An 18,016-nucleotide genomic window follows, 5' to 3' on the forward strand; every position below is an offset into this window, starting at 1 on the left:
GAGAAAGAGGAAGGTGGAGGATTCACCTACACTGAATAACTCAGGCTTTGGGGATGCAGTAGCTAACCAAACCCAGAAACTTTAATTGTTAAATAAAAGATTGTGACCATTGAAGCAAACCCTAATTCACATTTTCCATTCTGTTCTTAAGCACTAACAAATAGCATTGTTACATGTAATCCAATTGTAATTCTAGAAGAATCAATTTCAATCAATAACTTTTCTTTTTCTCCTCTTTTTGCCAACTAGATTTACTCATAGGCCAAGGCAGGCCGAGCTTGAGCTGCCCAAAGGATGACACAGCTTTCATATGCTAGAGCACGATGTAGCCCAGCCTTCGGGCTTACCTTCTAGATATTTTTTTTTTGTTTTCTTTCTAAAAAATACTAAAAATAATTTAAAATATCTTAAAATACTAAATATGAATAATTAAAATTGCTAATAATCTACAACATGTCTATTATTCGATTAATTTCACATATCAACAATACTTGTCAAACAAGCCAACAACCACATCAAATATAAATAAATAACATAAGAAAATATAATAATCATGCTAGGCTGAGCTTAGGCTGAGGCTTAATCTCCAAGCCTGAGCCTAGCCTGTTTATTAAACAGGCTTATTTTTCAGGCTCAGCCCGGTTCGGTGGGTCTAAATCTTTGATCCAAGCTCGTTCGAAATACTTCGAGCTCGAGCAGGCCATGTAGGCCATCCAGCTCGTGAATAGATCTACTGCCAACCAAACTCTTTTCATAATCAAACTAGCATGCTATCTTGACTGAATATGATTAAGCCAATCCAACCCAATGCAACCTGATGTTTGGTTTAAATCCATTCGGCATCTGTTTGTTTTGGCAATAAGTGATATGGCTAATTATAGATTGAATTATTGTTGGATATTTTGTCTACAAAGTTGGGTTTTAGTTGTTAGTTCGTTAGTATTTGCGCTTACTCTAGTGGTCATACCCTTTTCTTATTTGACAAAAGAAACAAAACTTTTCTTAGCAACTAAAGATTTTGAATTTGATTCTTGAATGGTAGTACATCAGTAAAAATCTGAACATGGATAATTATAGTGTAATCGGTTTTTCCTACTATTGATGGTAATTGCCTTCTGTGCAGCTGGATATGAGTTTAAAAAAATTGGAGTGGGACTTAAAGGAAATAAGTGGGCTCCAAAAACATCAATGCCGATACCTTACACATTTTGATTTGCGTGGATTTAAGGGCAGAAAGACTGAGGTAGAGTTTGTGAAGTACCTTGTTGAGAATTCCACCCGTCTGGAAAGATTGGCTTGTTCCCATGAATGACAATAGAAGAAAAGGTGTGAATGTGTGACCTGATGTTGAAAAACCATCCAAATTTTGAAGTAAAAATAAAATACTTTTTATTTTTACGAGCACTCTTGGAAGTCATAAACAATTTTTTTTTTCTATTCATTGGTATTGTTGCCATGATCTTCATTGTGTCTGTGTATGAAAAACATTACCCTGTGGTTTCAAGTGTTGCTATGATTGTAATGAAAATGAATTGATAATAACCAAGATGGTTCATGTCACGCCTTAAATCCACCACTCAAGCTAGGCAAGTGATAGAGCCACACTTTCTATATGGTATTAATTCTAGAGAATATGTAAGGCCTAAATACTTGTACAAAAATCTCACAATATCGAGAAAAGGTTGGTCGAAGCCCGCCTTCGGCAAGGCCTCAAAATTCATGTCTCCAAAATGCTGGGGATGATTCATCTAATATAATAGAGATGGCATTTCACAAAAAAGTCCCCCTTCGCAAACATGGATGGCATTGCATGCTATACCTTTCTTAATCCCCACATCCTTCATCTATTTCCTCACTTCTACGGCTTCTTACCACTTGGAGATGCGTTTCAAAGGCAATTTAGATCACAAGTGTTGTGTTTGCCGTGCAGTACATTTTTAAACCTATTGAGTTCAGACATTCCTTCTCCATGAGTATTTTCAATACATTCTCCCTGACTTTCTCGACCCTGGTTGTGTTTCAGAGTGCAAAGCTCTCCCTGATTCTGTCGACTAAAAGATCAGTACAGATTAAGGAGTACCTATGCTGGATTGTCTCACTAAAGCTTCACCTTGCATGTGTATCTCCTTATTGCAAGCAAGCCTTAAGTTGCTTAAGGTTGTACTTATGGTTCTAGTATCAATGACAGTGTCCTACACTACAGATCGCAATAAACTCAGGATGCGGAGTTGAATAAAGATTTGAAGACAGAGATAAAGTTTGGAAAATACATAGTTGAGAAACTCCATTTGATGAAGATAGATTTGTTTCCCTTTATCTGCCTGAGGAAAGGTAGGGGATGCATTGACTCTTTGTAAAAAGCCTTCAAATTCTGAAATATAAATCAAAAAATGACAGCTGCTCCTTGTTCCATTAGAAGCACTCTAGGCATAACTTATTCCTCAATAAAATTGCAATGGTACAACAATGAAGATGACTAATCTACCAAATATAAGAAATTGTATCTTCACCAATAATCTCTACATGAGCATTGATGATCCTTAAAATGATGGAACCTATTGTTATCCCTCACGATAATCTCTCTTCCAACAATGCCTGAGATGAACTTGATGGCTCGGTGACAGTCTCCGCAGACCCGTAGATTCTTGGTGATTCTTATAGGAATCCCTGGTGGGATGCAAATGAGACCAAAGGCAAGAGCAAGCTTCTCACTGTGTTGAAGCACCTCGGTCTCTCTCTTCCTCTTCTAGATCATAGAGAGCATACCGTGTGTCAGGCACATAGCCAGCTGCCTGCATCTCTCTTTGTAGCTTAGCCAGCATTGCCTGGATCTCATCATTCCTCTCATGGGTTGAGTCTTTCGCTTGGAAAACATGGAGCACATTCTTCCATGTGATCCAACTGCATCCTGGACCTTTCTTGATCCCCACATCCTTCATCTCCTTCCTCACTACTGTGGCTTCTTCCCACCTGGGGATGAGGTTAAAGGCAATTCAGAAAACGAAATAAGTGTGCCAGATACTAATCATGTGCTTCAATCAAATAATAACTAAATTAATGAAAATACTTGAAGTAAAAAGAGATGCCAAATATTTATGCATAAACAGGATATAGAATGACCAAATCAGAGTGTTGAAATGTTCATGTAGTAATAAAAAGGATAGTGTTAGACTGAGACTTGAGATAGCTAATCAGCTTTGCAAGTGGAATTTTTTCTTATCATTCCAGGATCTGAAGATCTAAATGAAAATTGAATATCTTATATATGTATGAAATCAATAGGTTCTGGGCGAAAATATCTTTCAAGCTACATTAGTGACTCCATACAACCTTAACCTTCTGATTTTCCTGTTATGATAAAAAAATTGTAGTTTCTTTTGAGACAAAATGCTGTTTATGAATTGTAAGACTGATAGGATAGAAAGGAACAGACTCAAAAGGGTTTCCTCCTATAGCCTATTCATCTGCCAAGCAAGTAGTTTCCTGAACATTGCAGGAAACACTTGGGAATAGTAGACAATCAACTACATAGGTAACCCTAGCAGATGCCCCTTCAACTTTGCTCCATATGAGGAGGGTAAACCCAAGCAATAAAGTAGAAACAAAAAACTAGGAAAAGGAATTCAGAAACAATGCTCTTCATTTTAAAAAAAATGCCCATAGATTTTTTTTTTTTTGGTTGGGGCGGGGGGATGATGCTCTTTATTTCTAATTTTCTTAAAAAAAAATTGACCATAGATTTTTCTTTTGGGAAACAAGCTCAAAAGATCACTTTTGCTATCATAATATGGAAGTCATTTCTAAATCAGTGACATCCAAATGGTCATTGCATGCCAACCAATGTTTCTGGCTATCAAAAGGCAGATGTCAAGTTTAGAACTTTCTGCACACTCCTCTCTTCAATTCTTCCAGATTTAGCAGATGCTCAATCTCAGACTTCCTTTCACAGTCCATTTAAAACATATTACACGGATAATTTTTACCCATCATTGCTCAAATAAAAAACTCTTGGCAAAGAACATTGTAATACACAGGCTTGTTTAGAGGTGATGGCACCATTGCTGAAGAAGCAAGTCCCCTCCTGTTTGGCTCATGAAAATTAAGGTGCATCTCAAAGAGTCTTATGTCAGTTCCTGATTGTGAAAACATACATGAGCCTCAACCTGAAGTAGAATAATTTAAGGCAATAAAGAGTAATGGGTCTTTAAAGTTCCATAAGTGAACTTTCTTACCATCCTCAGGCTTGAAAAACAGCCCATGTCAAAAATGATGTTTAGAAAACAATTCCACTTGCCACTTTTAAGTAAGAGATCATCAATATTAGCTATGCCTCCTCATTCACCCGACCTTAACTCCAGAGCTATTACCAAGATGCAAAATTCTTTTTAGAATACCATTTTCGAGCTCCCCTTTTCTTTTGCCTCACAAGTCCCAGTACATGACAAGATATTTATATCAAGTTCGTTTTACAAGGATTTAGTTTTTTGGTTTAAGTTGGTATTTAAAGTAAAATAGATCTATATAATAATGAAAAGAGGCTAAAACTATTAAGTTGTATCAGCACAAGTCTTTGCCTTATAATATTATTATAAAAATACTATTTTTTAAAAATAATTTATCACCAAATTATATCTATACATAAAATAAGAATTCAGTGTGATATTCTAGGAATCATCATGTGCTGTTCTAAGAATCTAGCATTATATAAGTCAATGCTACATTAAAACCAGTTAGTTTGAGCAAGCTCTGAAAAACAAGATCATTTTGTTGTAGGAAAACAGGGCAAGGGCATCCAGCTGACAAAAATGAGAAAGAGGTTCCCTAATGCATAATGTGAAGGAAGGCCTCTAACAAGATAAAGTAATCACATAACATTTCACAGGTATTGCTTATCGATTTTTCCCACCATTCAGAAGCATGTTCTGTTATCCCTAATGCAATCAATTAAACTTACAAATTCAGGGAATTAATGGTATGAAAATATCCTTTCTCACCTGCCGGCTGATGCAAACATGTTGGAGAGCAGTACATGATTGCCCGAGTCCTGAGGGTCAATCTCAAACAACTTCTCTGCTGCAATTCTCCCCAGCTCCGTCTTCCCATGCACTCTACAAGCCCCAAGAAGTGCCCCCCAAACCGAAACAGATGGCCTCACTGGCATCTCCTTTATGAACTCATATGCACGCTCTTCCATCCCTGCGCGCCCAAGCAAGTCCACCACACATGCATAGTGCTCTGTACGACGCTCAATCCCAAATCTTTCCCTCATTGTCTCAAACAACTCCAGTCCTTCCCTTGTCATCCCTCCTCTGCTACATGCAGTGATCACATTGACCAAGGTCACGTAATTTGGTGCAACCTCACCACTATTAATCATCTTATCAAACACAGCAAGTGCCATATGAGCATCTCCATAATGAGCATACCCTCCAATCATTGCATTCCATGAGACAAGGTTCCGGTCAGGCATCACCCGAAATGCTTGCTCGGCATCACTAATGCTCCCACACTTCCCATACATGTCCACAAGCGCACTACCAACAAAGATGTTCCCATCAACGCAGGATCGAATGGCAACAGCATGGACAGATCGCCCAAGGTCAAGTCCTGCGAGGCCAGCACAAGTGGTGAGGATACTGGAGACCATGAAGTCGGTTGGCTCGATACCTTCCCTCCGTGCATCCAAATACACCTTAAATGCCTCTTCTTCGGTTCCATTCTGCGCGTACACCACAAGCATCGAGCACCACGAGACATCATTCTTTGTTGGCATCCTGTCCAACACCGCCCTCGCCTCATCCACCCAATGGCACTTCCCGTAAAAATCAATGAGCCCATTTCCCACTGAGACATTCGAATCAAACCCGGATTGTATCACAAAGGCATGGAGCTGTGCCCCAAGCCACAAGTAGGAAGCTCCAGCACAGGCATTCAAGAAGGCACAGAGCGAGATCGTGTTGGGGCACTCGCCCGACAACCGGAGCTTCATAAAGGCATCGATGGCCTCATCAGGCCTGCCGTCAAGCACCGCATTGGTCATGACGGCATTCCAAGCGACAATGTTTTTATGAGGCATTTCATCGAACATCTGGCGAGCCTCGAAAGCTAGGCCGGTTTTGTAGTACATATCGAGGGCGCCGCAGGCCACGAAGACGTCATTGATGAGGCCGGACTTGAGGGAGAGGGAGTGGAGCTGGCGGCCGGCGAGAGAGTGGCGGAGAGCGGCGGCGGCCTTGAAGACGGAGGGGAAGGTGAAGTCGTTGGGGCGGACGGAGGCGCGGAGCATGGAGGTGAAGTGGAGGAGGGCGGGGAGGGGGCGGCCGTTCTGGGTGGCGCCGGAGATGAGAGCGGTCCAGGTGACGACGGAGGGGGCGGGGTCGAGGGCGAGGGTGGCGGCCGCGGCGGAGGGGAGATCGAGCTTGGAGTACATGTTGACGAGGTGGCTGGAGAGGAAGCAGGGGATGAGGGGGGAGAGGGACTTGACAATCTGGGCATGGGCGGCGCGGCCAAGGCGGGCGGAGCGGGCGGCGACTGCGAGCTCGACGGCGGCAGCGAGAGACTGGGAGTCGGGGGACGAAAGCATGGGAGGGCGGCGGCGGTGACGGGACCAGGAAGGACATGGCTTGGAGACACTGGGGGGCGGGGGGAGTGGAGGGAAAAGCGAATCTAGCGTTCTTTTGGATGCAAATGGTTAGTAGGGCTGCAACTCATGGTTGGAAGTTGGAACGAGGGATGGTGAGTTGGGTGAACCCAAATCGGATCAAATTTTTGGCTCAAATCAAACCCAATCAAAATGTGGATTAGTGGCTCAATTTGGGCCAAAGCTAAGACTTGATTTGGTGTAACTATTTTTATCTTCTACTATATATATATATAACTTTAGTAGCAACATTTCGTAGAATGTATATATTGAAGCTGGAAGCTATTAAGAAGGGGAAAATGTAACAGATTTTTTTTTTTCAAACTCAATTTTTTATTTATTTTCTATTTTTTAGGTTATCCAAACTCCTCATCTTTTAAAGAACTTAAAACAGATTTTTCATCTGAACACCCAATCTTGTTTGTCAATTTCAAACTTGTGACCTCATCCCATCCTTCAAAATAGTTCACTGGTGGCTTAAATAGCCAGTCGAAAAAACAATCTAACGCCTCTCTCTAAAACCAGAGTTTAATAGACAATCACGGCAACACACAAACAGTAGAAAAAGATCAGGTTGCAATAATTCTATAAGGAAATATTATGCCATCCAGAAAACATAAAAAACTTTTGGTGTAATTACATAAAATTCGGGCATAGCCCCCACTTTATCACAGCCCTTGCAACGTCCACCACTCTCTCTCTCTCTCTCATCGGCGCTTGCTCCCGCGTTCATGCGTCTCCCTCTCCCTGGATCCCCTCGCCGGCCGACCCTCTTCCTCCGCCTCCCTCCTCGACGACGACGGCTTCCTCTTGAAATGATACTCCTCGTCGCTCGACACATGCTCGTACCTCCGGCTTCCCATCGACGACGAGCCGCCACCCTTGGACCCCTTCCACTCGACTCTATGCCCGTCCGAGCTGGACCGGTGGTGGGCCGCCGGCTCGTGCTGGTCCTTCAGCCCGTTCTTCAGCGGCACCTCCGACGACTTCCTCTTCTTGCTGGCCCCCTCGCCGCCGCCGGAGGAGGACTCCGGGAAGCTGATGCGAGAGAACACGCTGCCCTTCTGCTTCCGCTCCGGCTTAGCACTCTCGGCCTGGGGCGGCTCGTCCAGGTCCGAGGCCCTTCTCTTCCCGGTCCGGCTCGGGGAGTGGCGGCCCGAGTCGCGGGAGATCCCGCGGCGGTCTCCTTTCTCGGACCGGTCTTCTCGGTCGGACCGGTCGAGGCTCGCCGCTCGCGACGTCAGCCGCTGAAACAAAGCACGATTGCTTGTTAGAATGGATAAAGTTTCTAATCATGTTGCCCAATCATGCCGAAACTTTAAATTGCGGCGATCAAATGCCAAGAATGCCCTCGGTCCCAACATGACTAAAGGCACAAGCTTCAAATAATTAATCATTTAAAGATAAACAAATTTACACGCCTTTCCATCAAAGTATCATGCATGCACTCATAAAACCGATTAATTTAAGTTATAGATTTTCTTTCCAGCCTCTTTAAAGTGACCGTTGACTAAAGAAATTTGAAGGCGGACCGAGTCTGCGGTCGTGACACCGTAGTGTATTATTGAGTCTTTTTTTGGCCCCTATTCAACCACATGAAAGGATAGGTCCACAAAGGTCAGAAAGAAGGACCATGCAATAGATCCGACTACACCTCAAGATCAATAAGTAGACGCCTATACCCCATCATGATAGAAAGGGATGGCACCGAGTTCCCTACAGGCGAACTCTCTAACTAGTCCCACTCCAAGGGCAATAGGGTTTCCAAGGCGCTCTAAGAAGCCACATTATCTGGTGATCATCCATTTAGGTTCAATGGAAGAGCCCATAATTTCTCGATATAAAATAATCTCTCATGGGTCATCAGGTCATCATAGCACAACAACTCTAAGTTGAAAGACAAGTCTCCTTCAGGTCAAACACATAATTGAGCCAGCTTGAAATACACACTCCCCCCCTTTCTTAGACACATACATCCCCCAAACTCGAGAGAACAAGGATTTACTTCAAAACCTCTTTCCACGAGGCGAGGTGGCAGTGCCAGGATTATCGTTACGTCAGTAGCCTGTGTCCAATTTCAGGGCCAAAATTCACGCTGCACCCTCGAAAACCTGCCTAACCATTACCGTGTTATAGCTTATTAAAGCTGCCTGAAGGCGAATCTCGAAGTCACCATCATCCTTCGAATTGCCTGCAGCTAGCTTTACCAATAAATGAGAGGGTAGCCCGGAAATCAGGAGAAACCAGTGATCTACTTCCACGCTACGCCAGGGGGGACCACCAATGGGTTCACGGCCGAAAGGTGGGCAGGCACGTGTCAAGACCCGATTGGTGACCGGGTGTCCTGCGTGATCGCGCCGAGGAGGACTCTCTCATTTAGATCTAGGACGATCATAGGGACGAATCACACATCTTACACCATTACCAAGGCCCAGTAACAACTTCGGTTATGCAAGAAAAGGCCCCTGAAATTAGTAATGCCGCAGAAGTGCATGTTTCTGCCGATGCTTATAACTAATGCTGCTACGATGACGCCCAGAGTACAAAAATGAATAAGCAAATGAATCAACAAAAGAGAACGTACGGGCTTCGACTTCAGTGAAGAGACATCGTTCGTGCGACTTGGTTCCCTTCTCGGCTCCCTCTCCTCCCTTCTGAGCTCCCTCTCCCTGAAACCAAGCAGCAGCAACTTGAGCAACCATAAAAGGGAACAGCCAAACCCAGCAAAACTCAAGAGACTCGAAATCCAGGAATAGTTAAATGACATGGATGACCGGATACAAAGAAAGCTAAGCAAGCTCATCCTCTTCATGACTGTCCACTTGGAAAGACTATTATGTCATCAAAAGCAATAGCGACATCCAGAATCACATTGAAAACAGCAGCAACAAACTTGTTATCCACACCATCAAGCTAAGAAGATAGTCGTTGACAAAAACAAAAAAAAAAAGGTCCAAAATAACGATCTGTAAGGCATCGCTTTTATTAATAAACCCAATGGATTGCTGAATAAATGACTGGAAGAACAAAGGGGTTCCTCAGCATATACAGATACAGGTACTAGCCAAAAGTAAAAATATCTCATACGTTGCCACTCCAGTGGAACATTTTGAAGCTGCTGACAATGCAAATAGAGTCACAAGGCGGAAAATTTGTTCATCAAACAACGAGCTTTCACTGAAAGAAAGCATAGATGAGTGTGGCAAGGGATAGCAAGGACACAAGAAAATTTATGGTAAAACACGGAAACCTAGTAAGGAAACAGCGCACAATGCAAAAAGGCTTGAACATAACACAACTGGAATGTAAAGAAAAGAGGAACAAAACTGAAATGCTGTAACGTGCAGCACCGCACGGGATATTAAAAAACAGGGCGCCCGAAATGTGAAGAAATCAATAGCAAGGGTTGAAACAGCAAAACCAAACATATGAAATACAGCTAGTTATTCATGTATAAAATTCAGGGCATTCGAAAATAGGTTACACTGACAGATTCTAGTTTAAGACTTAAATAAATAAAGGAGATCAGAGGAAAAATATGAAAAAGGACACAATATGGAACAGGTCTTGCTACAAGTATATGAGAGATCTCAAATATAATGAACAGAATTTTGCTACTCCACTTCAACTAAATTAAAGGAACAAAGGGATATTAAGAGAAGACAGAAGAAACATGCGAAACGCTGGCACATGCACCGAAAAACAGAAAGCAGGATTTAGATAAGCTAGTAATTAGCTGCTGATATACTAAAAGAGCTGGAATAAACTTTTACTTCATTGCGTATTGTCATTTTATTTTTAGTTGTGTTTCTGCTGTCCATATTATAAGCAATTCACCCACTAATTATCTCCACCTATGCACATGTGCCTTGGTCAACAATTTTATCTTATCTGATTAGTCAATTATCCTACTAGTTTCTAATATATTTTTGCATGTAACATGCCATCACAACTACTCTGAGAAACTTAAAATCGAGAAAAAAGGATCAAGGAGGGAATATATCATTTTTATACAACGTTATGGCTGGAAAAAGAATGTATATTAGCCTTCACATACCACCTTCATTAAAATTCTTATCTTGAATACAACTTCCACCACAAACAACAAGCCTTAAACATGTCAACTTCACAGCATATTTTTGAGCAAACCAGGAAAATACTAATCACCATTCTGGGACCTGGAAGCTAATACCTCTCTGGCTTTGTAAACCAGTTCTCTTATGCATGTACTCATGTATGTGAACAAACAGTAACCAATGCTTTAGTTTGACTTCACAAAAGCATTACTCCAACAAATCCAGAAAATGCCCAAAAAAAAGTAGAACTAAATAGTAACCATTTCAATTACCTTTCATGGAGTCGGTCCAGTCCACGCTTCCGTCTTAGTTCAGCCTTCTTAGCCTCGAATTCTTCCCTCGTCAAATATCCAGGCCCCTGGTTCATACCTCCGATACCGAACTCAGACATATCCCTGTAAGATGTACAATTTTTGTTAATTTATGCAGCCATATGCTGTAACTGAATTATGCATATAAAATTATCAAGAAAACAAACTAAAAGAAAGAGAAAAATTGCCAGAATAACAAGAATAAGCTTGTAACCATGTACATAACCTATTTATTCCAGTTGTTTCAAAACATTATAATATATATCCTACATAAATGAACGAAAGAAACAACTAATGGATAAAAAAAAGCTGGTTAAAGTTTCAGATTTTATGAGAGGATAACAGTTTCAGATTTAAAAACTTGGGTGTCTTCTAACTCTAGGAGGACTTATAACAACCAAGCATACCTTGGAACTGCTGGCATCATATAACCTTGCGCAGCAAATGGATCCTGTGGAAGAATTCCCCCACCAAAAGGAACATCAAAGGGGCCAGGTGTATAACCCATGTATTGCATGGGACCCGTGAATGATGCCATGTATCCATCAACTCCCAATGGCATTCCACCACCAGCCCAGTATGGGTTGTAGCCTGACGGAGCCAAAGGCACCCCAACAAAGTTTTCAGCTCCAAAATCTTGATAAGGCCTCCATTGCATGTCAGAAGCTGCAGATGGGAAACGGAAGCAGCAAACAGGAAATAAGTTAGATTGATTTTTCATTTGTATACCACATAAAGCAACTAATGATTTTACACTGCACTGTGCAAGGCACAGATTGGTAACACTGATCCACATAGAACAAAACATAAGGTAATGCACAAACCATTGCCAGCCAGGCGTGTCTTTTTCTTCTTCTTCTTCTTTCCTGGTACAAGGAGGAAGAAATTAGCAATCTTAAGAGAACAGAATAGACCAATATGAAAGGTTATCATAAAACCAGAGATCCACCATAGCCATTTCCCTTACATATTTATTGCCCCAGACTACTGCATACAATTCAAGTTCCTTTTTCCAACACCAAATAAAAAAACCTCTCACTTTAGAATACGACTATCCTTGGATAGAAAGATTCCACCTTAATATCAATCTAAAACATGCTATGCAACTCAGAAGGAACCTTTACAATAGTTGCACCTTCTCACCTTGTGCAATGCATGTCTTTAGACAGAATATTGCAGACAATATTTTTTTTTCTAAAAACAAAGGAAAAAACATATTACATCGCAAGTGCAGATCACCCACCTTGGTCTCCAGCAAGCAACTTTTCCTGTGTTTCTTCAGGAACTGGAGAACTTTCTGGCAATGTTACTTTTGCATTTTCTGATTCTGGGATTGCTTCAGATTTATTGACGTTCACAGTGACCTTCTTGTCCGAAGAATTAGTCTCACCATGGGCACCCTTTACATTGCTTGCTGCCTCCCCTTCCTTCACATTTGGAGAAGGTTCTGTTGGAGGAACTTGCTTAGGTTCACCTTTGGATGCAGCAGAAAGAGTAGGAGATGGAATTTTGGGTTGTACTTCGCGAGCTGACTCCATATCTGAAAGGCCAGAAGATAAAGGTTATTTCCATCAAGAAGATATAAATAATTATATATCAAGAACCATGAGAAGTACTCATTCAAACCTTGTATATGAACAAGGCTTCCAGCATTGTCAGTACTACTAGTTGCTGACTCCAATATGCGACTAATAGTTTCTCTAAGCGTTTTATTGGGAAGAAGGTCATCTGCTAGTATATCCGTAGCACCACAGACACACATTGACTTGCTAATAATATAATCTCTTATGCCTGGTGGAAGCAAATGAGAGAATGATTGCTGGTCAAACAAGTACGAAAGTAGCAATTGGTAATTGCTCAACGGGAAAATATTAAAACTTCAGGATATGACTTTTATGTAAGCCAAATAATATAACAGATGGAAATCAAGTCCAGAGCATCGAGACACACTTACATTTGTCACAAAAACTCCTAAAACAGCATTTGCCAGTTAAAACAGCATCTTTCATTACTTCTTTACAAAGTGGGCAGTGCAATTCTGGTGGCAGATCACTGACAGGACGGGTGGTAGGTAACCCTTCAATTTCCTTCTCAAATGCAGCTCTATGTAGCAAAAGTTGTTCGTCATCTGTCATATCTATGACAACACCGTAATAACACAAAATAATGCATGAAGTCATCAACTTACTCATTTGGCTTAAGAACAGCAACAGAACCACCAGGTAGTGCATAGGAGCCATCAGGAGTTGTCACTAACATTGATCTTGGAATTCCGGTTGGGGGTTTCATCCTTTTAATGTCATAGTTTGGATCACCATTTGTGGGGCAATGCTGGATAAAATGGCCTGGAAAGAAATTTCTCTTAAGGTACATAAATTGGTGATCCCCAATGATGAAAAAACAATTAATTACAATGACAGGGACCTCATATGTCACCATATTATAAATACCTGGTACTTTGCATCTATGACAAACATAGCCTGCTGGAGGCGTCTTGCGCTCCAGTCCACCTCGGCCTTCATTTAGTGACAAAAATGAAAATGTCAGAATCCAGAACAATGGGAAGATAAAATAAAGTATACATGCAGCATGCATCATCTACTAACTCATTTACTCTTGCAACAAAAGTCCATAGAAAAATGGATAACAAATGTTTTAACTCTAAAATGTGATACATCAGAAAAGAAACATCCCAATAAACAGACAAGGGACGAATGCATTTGCGAGTCCCTAGTATCACAAATATATGTAGGAAAACAGAAAGAACATATGCTACTTTTAGAGGCACATAAATATAACAAACACAAAATTAACCAAACTCTAGTTCAACCTAAAAAGTTAATTTTATTGTGAGGATCTGCACGTAAGTCAAAGAATCAAAGAAGGAAAATGACACAAGAATGAAGAACAGTATCAATACACGAAAAGAGACAAGCATGATGAGCACTACAGGTGTTTAAAGGATTACCAAAACCACGACCAGCAATCATTCTCCCACCCACTCCCCTACCAAAGCCTCTTCCAGCACCATAACCTTCTTGCGTTTGACTGCAAAGGGTTTGACCCAGTGAAAAACACTGTTATGAATGGTTCCTCATTGGTAAACCAAATGTGGCTGCCATTGCTACTTCATTCTCTTGTACTTTTCTAAGCTTTTTAACTCCAAAATATATGTAAGAAATGTCAAATTTTCAACTAAATGTCTCACCGATTCCAGTCAAGGGCAGGTGTGTCGATTAGAGCCTTAATCTTGCTATCCTCGTCAACCTTATTTGCAGGAGAAACATCTACTACTGGATGGGTTGACAGAGCAGGAAGTGCTTCAGGAATAGCATACAGATCATTACCAAATTCATCCCATTCAGATTCTTCAGGCTGTGAAATTAGATTGAATGTAAAATTAATATCCTTACCATCAATCAAAGATGAGAACAGTCAGGAAAATCCACTCATTACCCATTCAAGAACTAAGATAATGGTGGTCGACACCAGTTCAGAATTTAAAAAAAAAAAAAATTAAGCATAGGGAATCGTATCCAGAAATTTAAGTCTTACATATTTCATGGTAGATGAATCACCAAGCAAAGTGCTACTTGCTGGTGGAAGATCTTCTACCTTGTCCTCTACAACTTTCATCCTGCAGATAGAATGCAAACTTTCAATCAAAGGATCCGGTCAGGAATTCAACATTGTCTTAAAGTTGCCTTATGAAATTTAATCCCAACAAAGTTTAAAAATATATTTCAGTAAAACTACATCCTTCTCACACAAACAAATCTAAATTCATTGGCTAAGGCATAAAGCAAATGTACATAGAAGAGCTAATCAAATGATCAGGATTCAGAGTGCAAAATAGTACTCGTCTCGTTCTGTAACAATAGGCTTCCGGGGCCGTCCTGGGACGCGACGAATCAATACTGATGTATTTTTGGGTATCATGGCACCTTCATCTACATATTCTGAAAGCGAAAATGGAAGAACACAAAGTCTATAAAAATCCAGAGTGAGATTAGCGCAGCCCGCATAACTCCCAGCAAACTAACTCAACAGACACATTATCAATCAAATACCAGGCACAATCTCACAAACTCAGTTACCCCTTATCTCTTAAATATTCAAGCACAATTATCTAAAAATACTCCAAATCCATCCTTTTTTTAATATTTTTAGTCTAATAACTGATAATGCTGAACGTGTTGAACTATAATCCTATAAGTAAACTGCATGAACAAATCAATCAAGAGAACCTAGTCTAGAAGAAGAACCAACCTTCATTAGTCTGCGCGTTGGAGACCATAAGGTCGAAATCGGTACCCCTTCCCAAATGCTTCGATTCAAAAATTCGTTCTTTCAAATTGGCAACGGATATGAATTGACCCTCAATTGGAACAGAGTCATAATCTTTGGCACTTTTAAACTTATAATACACAGCCATTATTTTTCCTTTCCGGTTTTCTTCGGATCTAATTGCAAACCAGATCAACCAAAAACACAGAACTTGCTGGAAATTAAACAACGAGCAGCAAACTGAATTTTAAGGCCGAAATTAAAAACAGGCCTGATATTAAGCTAGAACAACAGAAATCATAGACACGTGTACAAGCAGTATATCTCCTTTCCAATCCTTGACGAAGATCACGCTCTATTCCCCGATCAAGAAACGATCTGTCTGGAAGAGAAAAGAGGAAGAAACCCGAGATGAGTTCGCCGCCAATCGCTTCACGTCCCAATAGAATAGAACAGCGATCCAACCAGCAAAAGGCCCCGATCCGCAGCGGAATCACCGAGATCGACGATCACCGCCACCGCTACAAGAAGAGAAGATCTTCCGCAACAAAAACCCCCCTTCGGTTTAAGGGTTTCAGCCGGAGGAGGCGATATCGGACACCGCGCTCAACAGATCGCCAACGCCGTTACGGAATCGCCCGAGGCTGCGGCGAATCCAAGAATCTCCCGAACAAGCACTTCGATCGGAAATTCGAGGAGAGAACGAAGAAACGGTGGCTTCTCCGATGAAAAATCCCCAACTCGACCAGCGAGGAAGCCTTGGATCGATCAATCGGGGAAGGATCCGGAGAGAACTCGAGGCGATGGATGGATTCGAGGGGGATCGAAGGAAGTTAGGGTTAGGGTTTCCCCTTTCCTTTCGAGAGATATCTCCAGCGCTCACAGAAAGAGGGAGAAGGAGACGCCCGGTTTCCTTAACGCGGAGGACAAAAAAGGCAACTTCCAACGAGGAGTCGAGGGTGGTGCGGGGTGCGGTATTTATAGACAGACCGCTCCAGTTAAAACCTCACCGCCTTCACCTCGTTGGTTAAAGCGGGCCGGACGGCAACGGCGGAGATGTGGGGCCCATGGAAAACGGATGATGGGTGGGCTTCCGTGTCCCTTCCATCTGGTCTGGCTTTCTAGATCACAGATCCCACTATTAGGAGGATACCGTCTAAATTAAGAGAAAGGGAAGAGGAATTGGATCGTCACTTTGTTTTGCAATCTATTATTTTCTATTGCATTGTGAGTATTTGTACTCATGCGTAGGGTGGAAAAAATTGACCTGCTCCAATAAATTTGATCCATCCTGATCTTATTTGGGTTGGGTTTGGATCAAAGATTTTTTAGTTAGGGTTTGACGTGGGTCAAATTCTCTAACCGAAGTTTAAATAGATCGAGTATGGATCAAAGTTTTGATTTGACTTGGGTTATGATGTTAGATTTTATCTAGATTGAAAAAATTTAGATTGGGTTAAGTCGTGATGTTGGATAATTTTTTTTTAAGTGAATAGTGTTTCTCTATTGATATTAGTTATTTAAATCTTTTTGAAAATTAGTCAGTAAAAATTGTAAATATTGAATTTGATAAGTTAGTATAGGTTTACCAAAAAATCACTCTTACAAAATTGATTAGATTGAGGTCAAACAAATGACCCAAAATAACCTGTGAATGGATATGGATCAAGAGAAATCTTGACCTGATACAAGGTCGAGTATAGGTCAGAGTTTGTATGTCGTTGTCCTTACTTGACTCGACCTAATCAATTAACTCTCATGTAGGTAAGGAAATTGCATTACATTATAAAGTCAATGATTGTTATCTGCAACACCAAGTTTAGCTGAAAATTGTAAACATCAAGGTCATGTACATGGGCATGACAATATTGCATGATTATGAATTAGAAGAATACTAGTTTCATACAACTTGAATGTATTACATGAGTAAAGCACGAAGATAGACTTACCATAATGACTTGCTGCATGCATTAGATATTCTCCGTACGCAATATAATTGCTCTTTTGGTGCTTTTTAAGATCCTACACATATTTAGTTAGGTGAAAATTGCATGTAACATAAAATTTAACACGCTCTCACCCCCTCCTCCTGTGTGCAACATTCTCAACATGCTTTGCTCCAGTATAATAAAAACTACAATGATAATATGCCGCCTCCACCTTCTTAGTCTCAATATTTTATAAGTTCAACCTCCGAGATTGATCTATAAATTGATCGATTTGGATTTTAAGATGAACTACAATTTTACTCTAAATAGGGGACTACAATGCACATTCATTCACCAAGAGTGCCGCATGCACTGCATGTGCTAGCAACTAGTTGTGTCTTTAGAGTTAGCATATATTATATTATTAGATCTAAGTAGTTGCTTGACTTCAATATGATCCCATAACCATTATTTTGATCCAAGCAGTTATGTAAATCATGCTCATACATTGTTTCCAAGTCATTTCTCGAACTAATGTTCTCCCATAAGTCATTTAAAACTTTATTCTTTTTCCTCATAAAGTGTTATACAAAGAGATGCAGTAGATTACAATGTAGTTGCTCAGGATGATGAATAGTGAAGAGATCAAAAAGATTCAATCTTCAAGTTATACATTGCATATTATTCATCTTTACAAACTACTGTGGACTCCATTGATATGAGGGCCACCTAGGCAGAAACCATTTATGCGAGGTTTCATCTGCAAGAGGACTT

At 40.9% G+C, this 18,016-nt stretch overlaps 1 protein-coding gene and 1 pseudogene across 4 annotated transcripts; both read right to left on the reverse strand.

Annotated features, from left to right (window-relative positions):
• Positions 1 to 2,350: 2,350 nt before the first annotated feature.
• On the reverse strand, positions 2,351 to 6,718 carry LOC103712570 (pentatricopeptide repeat-containing protein At4g14850-like; annotated as a pseudogene). Its single transcript, XR_015986841.1, has 2 exons — positions 4,995 to 6,718; positions 2,351 to 2,970 (listed from the first exon to the last, which is right to left on the reverse strand). The product of XR_015986841.1 is annotated as a pentatricopeptide repeat-containing protein At4g14850-like (transcript).
• Positions 6,719 to 7,199: 481 nt separating this feature from the next.
• LOC103712571 (E3 ubiquitin ligase PQT3-like) lies at positions 7,200 to 16,287 on the reverse strand. 3 transcript variants are annotated; one of them, XM_008799125.5, is made up of 15 exons: positions 15,297 to 16,287; positions 14,887 to 14,986; positions 14,583 to 14,664; positions 14,236 to 14,402; positions 13,996 to 14,075; positions 13,478 to 13,543; positions 13,216 to 13,372; positions 12,982 to 13,130; positions 12,654 to 12,818; positions 12,271 to 12,567; positions 11,852 to 11,893; positions 11,435 to 11,693; positions 10,989 to 11,111; positions 9,225 to 9,309; positions 7,200 to 7,887 (listed from the first exon to the last, which is right to left on the reverse strand). In XM_008799125.5, exons 1-15 carry the CDS (start codon positions 15,460 to 15,462, stop codon positions 7,348 to 7,350), a joined length of 2,478 nt encoding a protein of 825 aa, XP_008797347.1. In that variant the 5' UTR covers positions 15,463 to 16,287; the 3' UTR covers positions 7,200 to 7,347. The 3 variants fall into 3 exon arrangements, with proteins under 3 accessions (XP_008797347.1, XP_088577428.1, XP_088577429.1); XM_088721302.1 differs by lacking the exon at positions 14,887 to 14,986 and having other exon boundaries at positions 15,297 to 16,263; XM_088721303.1 differs by lacking the exons at positions 7,200 to 7,887; positions 9,225 to 9,309 and adding an exon at positions 9,600 to 9,817.
• Positions 16,288 to 18,016: the final 1,729 nt, after the last annotated feature.

This window comes from Phoenix dactylifera, chromosome 5, assembly GCF_051530095.1.
Source record: "Phoenix dactylifera cultivar Ajwa chromosome 5, Ajwa_hap1_PhDact_Kaust_v1.1, whole genome shotgun sequence".
In the NCBI taxonomy this organism is placed as follows: Eukaryota; Viridiplantae; Streptophyta; class Magnoliopsida; order Arecales; family Arecaceae; genus Phoenix; species Phoenix dactylifera.

Coding starts and splice junctions, on each gene's coding strand:
- LOC103712571 (XM_008799125.5), bottom strand. CDS start 15,462: ATGGCTGTGTATTATAAGTTTAAAAGTGCCAAAGATTATGACTCTGTT. Junction 14,665..14,886: donor ATTGTTACAGAACGAGACGA/GTACTATTTTGC, acceptor TTCTATCTGCAG/GATGAAAGTTGTAGAGGACA. Junction 13,373..13,477: donor TCATAGATGCAAAGTACCAG/GTATTTATAATA, acceptor ATTTCTTTCCAG/GCCATTTTATCCAGCATTGC.